The following is a 10,725-nucleotide window of genomic DNA, read 5'->3' as shown; positions in this document are numbered from 1 at the left end:
GCACAAGCAATGACGAGTGACAAAACCACTTGTCTCATTAGCAGTGAAAGCAAACCTGCTGGTGGGGAACACCTTATAGAGCATTTTGCACACGCCGAGTGTCCTTTCAGGGTCGGAGCGAGGTGGCACTTTAGGCAGGAATTTAAGGAATATCATTACAACCTGATGATTAGTTGTGAAACTGTGCACTGTGTAATTATCGGCATATTGAAACAATTGCAGGCGCACATTTATGGAAGGGAGCGCATAACGACGGAGGACTTTGAGGACTGGTGCCTGCAGAATCACCTCCAGATCAACCCAGAGAAAACTAAGGAGTTGGTTGTGCATTTCTGTAGGAAACAGTCCTCACCTGCACCAATGAGCATCCAGGGTATGGACATAGAGAGGGTGACCTACAAGTACGTGGGTGTTCTTCTCAACAATAAACTAAGCTGGTCTACCAACACAGATGCCCAGATCAGGAAGGGACTGAGGTCTTTTGGGGCTCAGGGGCCACAACTTAAGACCTTTGACTCTATGGTGGCTTCAGCCATCCATCATGGCTTAATCTGCTGGTCAGGCAGCATCTCAGCCCGAGACAGAGAGAGACTGGAGCAACTGGTCAGGAGGGCCAGTTCTGTCCTGGGCTGCTCCCTGGACACTCTGGAGTACGTGGGCAACAGGAGGATACTGGCTAAGCAGCTATGATGGTCAGACCCTCTCACCCACTCCAGACCACCCTGAGAGCATTGGGCAGGTCCTTCAGCCAGAGACTAATCCACCCACGCTGCAAGGAGAGGTAGCGCTGCTCCTTCCTGCAGACTGCTGTCAGACAAATGAATAAATGCACCTGAAAACCTGGAATCTCCCCTACTGACCCATTGTAAATAGCACAGCCACCTTATGCAGCACATACACAGCTGCATATATGCTGATATCTTATATTTTGTATTTTTAGATTGCATTCTGAACTGTATATACATGTAGTTCATTATATATATATATAAAAAAAAATCCTCATCTCACCCCTCGGGTGGTGTCCGTCCCTCATTCAGCTCGGGTCCTCTACCAGAGGCCAGGAAGCTTGAGGGTTCTGCGCAGTATCCTTGCTGTTCCCAGCACTGCACATTTCTGGACTGAGATGTCCGATGTTGTTCCCGGGATCTGTTGCAACCACTCATCTAGTTTGGGGGTCACTGCCCCGAGAGCTCCCGACCACCACAGGCACGGCTGTCACCTTTACCTTCCAGGGTCTCTCCAGCTCCTCTCTGAGCCCTTGGTATTTCTCGAGTTTCTCATGTTCCTTCTTCCTGATGTTTCCATCACTTGGGACCGCTACATCCACTACAACGGCTTTTCTCTGACTATGGTAGACTATGCCAGCCACCTGGTTATGGCGTTTCATGTAGGCTTTCCCTGCCAGCATCTTACACCCTGCAGTTATGTGTTGGATTGTCTCAGGTGTCTCTTTGCACAACCTTGGGTCTTGTCTGGTGTGGTATATCTGGGCCTCAATGGCTCTGGTGCTCATGGGTCGCGCCTGAGCAGCCAGGATGAGTGCCTCTGTGCTGTCCTTCAGGCCAGCCCTCTCTAGCCTCTGATAGGACTTCTTGAGATCGGCCACTTCCCCCAAGCGGGATTCGAACCACCGTCTCCCGTATGCCAAACAGATACCTTACCAACTGAGCTATCCAGCCGCTATATATATATAGCTCAGTGTTCCAACATCCACAAACGGCAACTGCTGTCACAACTTGAGATTGATGAGGTACAACGCAGGTTCCATGGTGAAGGGCCCCAGGCTGCCAGATCAGAGGAGGAGGTCATACAAGAGATTGGGAGGCAAGCCCCAATGAATGCAGATGATGAGATTGGGTGGCCAGCCCCAATGAATGAAATGCTGAGCGAGGCAGCAACTGACCTGAAAGCTAAGATCATGGCGAGAATGAAAGCTGGGCAACCTAGAAACCGATTACAAAGGCTATGTGAAGTACCATCTGAAAGTCTCATAGAAAGTGTGAATGCAGCACTGAGGGCGATCCCTACCGTAACGATCACAGAAACCAATGAGCTGATATATGCTTCAGCATCAGTGATCCTGGAGACTCTGGGCTATAAGAGCAACCATGGAAACCATGAGATACGTTACCCACCATGGAAAAGACGGTTGGAAGCTAAGATCAAGGCGGCCCGGAAAGATGTGAGTCAATTGACGGAGGCCCAGAGAGGTGTGATGAAAAGGCCGATACCCGAGAGGTACATCCAGATGACCATACCTGAAGCACTCGAAACTGCCAAACAAAGGCTCCAAGCCTTGTCCAGTCGCCTAAAGCGGTACACGAAAGAGAATGAGGCCAGACGAATAAACAGGCTGTTCGCAACACAACCTGCGAAAGTGTACGCTCAGTGGCATGGTCCTAACAACAGAGCTGACCCACCAAGACTGGAAACTGAAAGGTACTGGAAAGGAATATGGGAGAAGGAGGTTGCACATAACAGCAGTGCACAATGGCTGGTGACCCTGAGAGAGGAGCACAGCAACCTCCCTGAACAGAACCCAGTTACCATAACAGTGGCAGACATACAGGAAAGAGTCTCAGATATGAAGAACTGGACAGCACCAGGCCCAGACATGGTCCACACCTACTGGCTAAAGAAACTCACAGCACTCCATGAGCGTCTAGCAGTACAAATGAACCAGCTGCTGCGGGATGGGACTCACCCAGAATGGGTAACCGAAGGGCGAACGATCCTGATCATGAAGGATCCCTCGAAGGGTGCAGCCCCATCCAACTATCGGCCAATAACCTGTCTCTCCACAACATGGAAGCTCATGTCAGGCATCATTGCGGCTAAGATAAGTGGACACATTGAACAATACATGAACGAAGCGCAGAAGGGCATTGGTAGAGATACCAGAGGAGCCAAACACCAGCTCCTGGTTGACAGAACAGTCGCACAAGACTGCAGGTCCCGACGTACCAACCTGTGCACAGCTTGGATTGATTACAAGAAAGCCTATGACTCGATGCCACATACATGGATCACTGAATGCTTGGAGTTGTATAAGGTGAACAGGACCCTAAGAGCTTTCGTTGCGAACTCGATGAGGATGTGGAAAACCACACTTGAAGCCAATGGCAAGCCACTTACCCAAGTGTCCATCAAATGTGGCATATACCAAGTTGATGCACTCTCCCCACTGCTGTTCTGCATAGGACTGAACCCACTAAGCCAAGTAATCACCAAGACGGGCTATGGATACCGCCTCAGAAATGGAGCTACGATCAGTCACCTCCTCTACATGGATGACATAAAGCTGTATGCTAAGAGCGAAAGGGACATAGATTCCCTGATCCACACAACCAGGATCTACAGCAGCGACATCGGGATGTCATTCGGGCTTGAGAAATGTAGTCGGATGGTGACTAAGAGACGAAAGGTAGTCCGCACTGAAGGGGTCTCACTCCCTGAAGGAACAATAGCAGACATTGAGGACAGCTACAAGTACCTTGGTATACCACAAGCCAATGGCAACCTCGAACTGGCAACAAGGAAAGCGGCTACGGCCAAATACCTCCAGCGAGTGAGGCAAGTCCTAAGAAGCCAGCTCAATGGAAAGAATAAGACCCGGGCAATAAACAGCTATGCCCTGCCAGTGATCAGATACCCTGCAGGAATAATAAGGTGGCCAAAGGAAGAGATTCAGACCACGGACGTTAAGACCCGAAAGCTCCTAACCATGCATGGAGGGTTCCATCCCAAATCCAGCACCCTGAGACTGTACGCAAGCCGAAAGGAAGGAGGCCGGGGACTAGTGAGTGTGAGAGCTACTGTCCAGGATGAAACATCCAAGCTCCATGAATACATCAAGGAGAAGGCTCCAACGGATGACGTACTCAGAGAATGTCTCAGACAATGGGGAACAGAAGATGAGGTGCTGGAAGAGGGACCATCATGGGAGGACAAGCCCCTACACGGGATGTACCACCGGACCATAACTGAAGTGGCTGATCTCAAGAAGTCCTATCAGTGGCTAGAGAGGGCTGGCCTGAAGGACAGCACAGAGGCACTCATCCTGGCTGCTCAGGAGCAGGCCTTGAGCACCAGAGCAATCGAGGCCCAGATATACCACACCAGACAAGACCCAAGGTGTAGGTTGTGCAAAGAGGCACCTGAGACGATCCAACACATAACTGCAGGGTGTAAGATGCTGGCAGGGAAAGCCTACATGGAACGCCATAACCAGGTGGCTGGCATAGTCTACCGAAACATCTGTGCGGAGTATGGACTGGAAACCCCAAGGTCAAAATGGGAAACACCTCCGAAGGTGGTGGAGAATGACAGAGCGAAGATCCTATGGGACTTCCAGATCCAGACTGACAAGATGGTAATGGCGAACCAACCAGATATCGTGATCATAGATAAAGGGCAGAGGAAAGCCGTTGTAGTGGATGTAGCGGTCCCAAGTGATGGAAACATCAGGAAGAAGGAACATGAGAAACTCGAGAAATACCAAGGGCTCAGAGAGGAGCTGGAGAGAGCCTGGAAGGTAAAGGTGACAGTCGTGCCTGTGGTGGTCGGCAGCACTCGGGGCAGTGACCCCCAAACTAGATGAGTGGTTGCAACAGATCCCGGGAACAACATCGGACATCTCAGTCCAGAAATGTGCAGTGCTGGGAACAGCAAGGATACTGCGCAGAACCCTCAAGCTTCCTGGCCTCTGGTAGAGGACCCGAGCTGAATGAGGGACGGACACCACCCGAGGGGTGAGATGAGGATTTTCTTTTTTTATAAAAGCGGAGATGGCCGAGATGCGATAACATGGCTCTGTTGGAATGCTACTACTCAAGCAACCCTAGTCAGAGGGGTTACATGCAGAGAATGTGGGCTAAATGGTTACTTCGAAACCCACAGTCACGGTTGACCACGAAACAACTAGGAAGAGATTCAGACCACGGACGTTAAGACCCGAAAGCTCCTAACCATGCATGGAGGGTTCCATCCCAAATCCAGCACCCTGAGACTGTACGCAAGCCGAAGGGAGGGAGGCCGGGGACTAGTGAGTGTGAGAGCCACTGTCCAGGATGAAACATCCAAGCTCCATTAATACATTAAGGAGAAGGCTCCAACGGATGACGTACTCAGAGAATGTCTCAGACGATGGGGAACAGAAGATGAGGCGCTGGAAGAGGGACCATCATGGGAGGACAAGCCCCTACACGGGATGTACCACCGGACCATAACTGAAGTGGCTGATCTCAAGAAGTCCTATCAGTGGCTAGAGAGGGCTGGCCTGAAGGACAGCACAGAGGCACTCATCCTGGCTGCTCAGGAGTAGGCCTTGAGCACCAGAGCCATCGAGGCCCAGATATACCACACCAGACAAGACCCAAGGTGTGTGTTGTACAAAGAGGCACCTGAGACGATCCAACACATAACTGCAGGGTGTAAGATGCTGGCAGGGAAAGTCTACATGGAACGCCATAACCAGGTGGCTGGCATAGTCTACCGAAACATCTGTGTGGAGTATGTACTGGAAACCCCAAGGTCAAAATGGGAAACACCTCCGAAGGTGGTGGAGAATGACAGAGCGAAGATCCTGTGGGATTTCCAGATCCAGACTGACAAGATGGTAATGGCGAACCAACCAGATATCATGATCCTAGATAAAGGGCAGAGGAAAGCCGTTGTAGTGGATGTAGCGGTCCCAAGTGATGGAAACATCAGGAAGAAGGAACATGAGAAACTCGAGAAACTCGAGAAATACCACGGGCTCAGAGAGGAGCTGGAGAGAGCCTGGAAGGTAAAGGTGACAGTCGTGCCTGTGGTGGTCGGCAGCACTCGGGGCAGTGACCCCCAAACTAGATGAGTGGTTGCAACAGATCCCGGGAACAACATCGGACATCTCAGTCCAGAAATGTGCAGTGCTGGGAACAGCAAGGATACTGCGCAGAACCCTCAAGCTTCCTGGCCTCTGGTAGAGGACCCGAGCTGAATGAGGGACGGACACCACCCGGACACCACCCGAGGGGGGGTGAGACGAGGATTTTTTTTTTATATTAAAATTACAATTTTTGATGTCATCTGCCTGTCTGTAAACAATAGGACGAAATGCAGGTAGGAGATGCATCTCGAGTCATCCAGCCTTTGCCACCAGCAACAGGACTGCGCAGACACCACCCACACGCATGCACTTGAAGTTATGAATGTTCTCTGGTTACAAAGTTGTCAGTATGTGCTATGTTTGACAAACCGAGATATTATCTAAATGTTCCTACATTTAATGCAGATTCTCTTTGACTTTATGTGTTACGGAGCAGTCACAGCAAGCTAATTTCTATTCTGTTTAAATTTACAAGAAAAGACAAATAAATGATTCACCACAAAATGTTGACGTTCAATGAAATCCAATGCCTGTACAATTACTCCAGTGACTTAATTTTTCAGATTCAATGGAATGTCAGGACTGCATGAGAAAAATAGTTTCAGTAGTGTACTGTGAAGTTAGTTGATTTACACTCAATAACCATATTCCCTCTTTACAGTATCTACTTACGACTGAGATAAAGTGCTGCTACTGAAACTTAAAATGGCCGTAACTTCGAGTTGCCAGTAAGTTACTGTAAAAAACACGTGAACATTTCTAGCAGTGTTCTTTTGAGCCTGGGGATGGGAGATGTGACCACACTACAGTGCTCCCTCATTATTGCTATCATGAGTCCCCGAAGCTTTCCGCGGTGGTCCCCAGGCTGCCGACTGGGTCCTGTGTGAATCTTATTAAACCCCTGCATCCCCCTTCTGCTTCATATTCATAGTGTAAAAAAATACAACTGGGATCGGGAATGGAATTTGCGTCTGTGTGCCGTTGTTTTCCTACAAATCTTGCAGTTTCCCCACCAAATGCATGCCAGCCCCTAAGGCGGGATTTGATTTAATGGATGGATGGATAACATGACAGCAACGGGGCCTCGCAAACACAGGAATGCGTCCAATTTAAATGAGCTTTCAGTCCTGCACTTGTCTACGTAGGGTCACACTGTTGATACCTGGGTGTCATGTATGACATGAGGAGGCGATATTGGCAACTGTCGAATTCTACGTTTCCTTGGACCTTCACAATGTGGGTGGGAATACTCCCAGAGCAATGTTTGACACCTCACTGAATTGCATTACCATAAAGCAGTGTGCGGGACAAAAAAGGCAGGCTTATGCAGCTTGAAATACATAAAAGGGGACATAGTCAGCTGAGCCTTGAATGTGGTCCAAGCCCAACTGCACTGAATGTGTTTATATGAATCAGCATGGTCACTAGCAATCAGTGCATGTTCTCACCTTAATTTTTCAAAGAGTAGCCCTGAGGCTGGATTTACACTTTAGGGTCAAATACCCTCTTCTGACATAATGCCTGTTTATTTGGGCTACACCAGTGGTAGGCAATGCTGGTTGTTTGAGAGCCATCTTCTATCTATTTTAGATCCCTCCCTACTGCAACACACCTGATTCAATTACTCATGATCGTTTCAGGCCTCGACAGCGCTTGCTGATGACTTGATGATTGGAATCAGGTGGTGTTTTTTGTGGTCTTTTTTTTTGTCAGATGCTTCAAAGTGCAATAAGTAACATTGCAATAAAGTTTAGCATGCCTGGATTACTACTTTCATCGTTCATTTCGTTAAACTGCCTTCAAAGGTATGAAAGGTATTCACATAGGCCTAGCTCTTTTTTGTACCCCAACATCCAAACAAAAGGCCTACATTCTTCATTTTCAGTCATTTCCACTCACGGCAAGTAAATGTAAAATAAAGTCTGGAGGTTACTCCATTCGGAGCTGTGGTGGAGCTCTCCTTGCGTGATTCCTGGCTCATCGCTGCATGAATGTTACTTCCTACTGCTGGGCCTCATTTTAAGCCAGGGGTCCCCAAACTTTTTCCTCTGAGGGCCGCATAACTTTTCCCTTCTCTGATGGGGGGCCGGTGTCAGTTTGTAACATCAACGATCGTAGGGGAGCTTAAAAATGTATTGTTTCCCAGAAAGCCACACATAACCAAATAACCCTTTCCAGGTTCTTTACAGGACATGCTCCGGCCTCAGGCTCACTCTTTTGACTCCTTTATAACCCCTGGCAAGGTTGACATCGACGGCAAAAACACGACCGCAAATGACAGCCCCGAGATTACCACAAACAAGACCTGAAATCTCCCATACTGCACTCGCTCTTGCATACTGCACCATGGTGTCTTTAAAGGTCATTCAGCATCCAACAATGAACTCGAAGTGAATTCAACAAGAGAATACACAACCATTCACACTGAGATTTGCACAATTACATGTACAAATCTAACACTAGATCTGGAGCGTTTTATTTTCACATCAATGGAGCAAGCCGGGATTTTAATGTACCATATTTTCTCAAAAGATGTCAGTGTGCCTTATAATCCAACACACCTTTTATGATATATATATATACACAACTAGTCCCGCTCACAATCACATCTCAGGACAATTTAGAGCAATCGATCAACTTACCATGAATGTTGTGGGAATGTGAGAAGAAAACCCACGGAGGCATGGGGAGAACAGGCAAACTCCACGCAACAAGGCTGGGACCAGATTCGAACCCAGGACCTCTGCACTGTGACGCAAACATGCTAGCCAGTCGCCAACCATGCCAGCCAAGTATTTTTTATTATAGCTTAAAATTAGCTATCAAAAAGTAGGTTAACCTGTTCAATAAGCCATTCGCATCAATATGCATTCTTATAAATAAAGTCTATGCAAGTATGTGACAAAATTTGCAGAAGTGCACCAAACCTTTGCACCCATAAAGTGCTAATGGGATTTAGATCTGGGCTCTGGTAAATATAAATCTAAATTGTGTACCATGTAGATTCCACCTGGGAAGAAACATGTTTCATTCGTGAAGAATGAATAAAGGCTCCTGAAATTGTAATTCTTATAATGCCGACATTAAAGTCACCTCAGACCAAAAGGCTCGTCCTCTCTGGGGCAATTGTTTGAAATCGTCATGAGCGAGGAAAGGTTGCTCGTAAAAATTGTGCATCCGACTTTGTTCCTGTGCCCTGCAGCGCATCAGCCAGGCATTCACTCGCTTATGTTGCATCAGTAATCTCTCCGCCGCTCTTTGTGCCCGACTGGCCTTGGCTTTAAGGAGGCATCAAAGCAGTGAGAGGCCTCTTTCTTTCTCTCGTTCTTTCTTGCTCTTTCTCTCCCACAGTCAGGTACTGGCGGCGCCTTCAAAGAAAGGGAAAAAAAAAGTAGGCAGACTGGCATTTTTTTCACCCCAAAAAGAAGCGCAATCGTCTGCATCTTGCTGTGCACCTCATTAAAGGCACACCATGATGTCCTTTTTTTTAACTACGGCAACTGTGGCGATAAATGAACTTGCACTTTCCCGTTCTTTTTTAAAGTAGTTTCAATTTATTTTTTAATCGGGATTCATTTGGGCAAGTGTTAGTTGAAGCACTCATTAATGATTGCTGTCATGCACTTGGTCATGATGATAGGATTTGAGACGATGCGTCAACAGACCTGACCCCAGACCTCAGTCTTTAGGAGAGCACATAAAATCAATATTTGAATTGAATTGAATTTAATAAAACTTTATTGTCAAATGTGGTGTACGTATGTGTAACATACAGCACAGATGAAATGTCTTCCCTCTCAACAACAATATGAGGTAGGTGTGGGTGTAGGGTAGGGAGTATTATTACCCGACAGACAACTGCATGTGAGCATGCATGCATGTTTCAAATGCAACAGCAGAAACACACATACACACTTTGAACCAACTTTGCGGCATGATAAGCTGTTGCACATTAGATTCCCATCCATCAAACAAAACTTGTTTTTTTCTTTCCATTGTTATTGTCCCAATGACAATAATCCAACACTAGCATTTCTTAACAGGGACATAGAAACTGAATGGTTCCCAACAATGCACAGTGTTTGACTTTCCTTGCTCTGCTCCAGGATTTCCTTATTCAATTCACTTCTATCTTTATACAACATGGGTACAGTATTGTGGGCTGTGGGTGTTTGGGTTTATAAGTGTTTTTGTAGTTTTCCTAAAGAAATAAATAAACAAAGCCAATAAATGAGTGTACACCACATACATTAGCACACTCTCATTAAACAAAGTGCGGTTAAGCTAGCAACGTCTAAAGAGCATTTCCGGTATGTGCACTTATTGTGACAATTCAGATTGGTGCCACTTCCAGTCGTCAACGAAGCAACGTGACAACTTATCACTACATAGTATGTGGGAACATGGAAAAGGTTGACTAAAATACTCAATAAATAAGAATGACATGACTTACTGGTCATCAATGCAAATTGCTCAACAAAATCAGAACCTGGCACACGCTAGGCCCTAAATTATTCTGTCTCCTCAAGCCACATGTGACACCATGTAACGTGCATGTGAAAGTCACGTGAACTTGCTATTCACACAAGAATGTTGTATAAAGTATGGCAATTCGTAACCAGAGTAAAGGGCCAACATTCCATGACTGTAGCTTTTTCTATAATCAAAATTTTAAAAAATGTAAAACTTTTTTGTGACCCAAGCCACAAGTGGGGTGCCACAAACAACTACCGGTAATTGGGCGGGCAAGGCCTCCTTTGGTCGACCTGTTATGACGGGTTTGTGCATCAAGTGTGCGTGACACTTTTTTATTTTTCATTTGATTGACTCAAAACCAGCGAACACAGCTTTTCTTG

At 47.0% G+C, this 10,725-nt stretch overlaps 1 protein-coding gene across 1 annotated transcript in view; it reads left to right on the top strand.

Moving 5' to 3' along the window:
• Window positions 1–3,724: 3,724 nt before the first annotated feature.
• Window positions 3,725–10,725, top strand: part of LOC127607991 (uncharacterized) — a 29,474-nt gene continuing 22,473 nt past the window's right edge. Inside the window, exon 1 of the mRNA XM_052076789.1 lies at window positions 3,725–4,540. Coding sequence (XP_051932749.1) covers window positions 3,725–4,540 — 816 coding nt within the window. The remainder of the gene's footprint in view (window positions 4,541–10,725) is intronic.

This window comes from Hippocampus zosterae, chromosome 9 (genome assembly GCF_025434085.1).
Source record: "Hippocampus zosterae strain Florida chromosome 9, ASM2543408v3, whole genome shotgun sequence".
Classification (NCBI taxonomy): Eukaryota; Metazoa; Chordata; class Actinopteri; order Syngnathiformes; family Syngnathidae; genus Hippocampus; species Hippocampus zosterae.
This window is presented reverse-complemented; position numbering and strand designations above follow the sequence as displayed.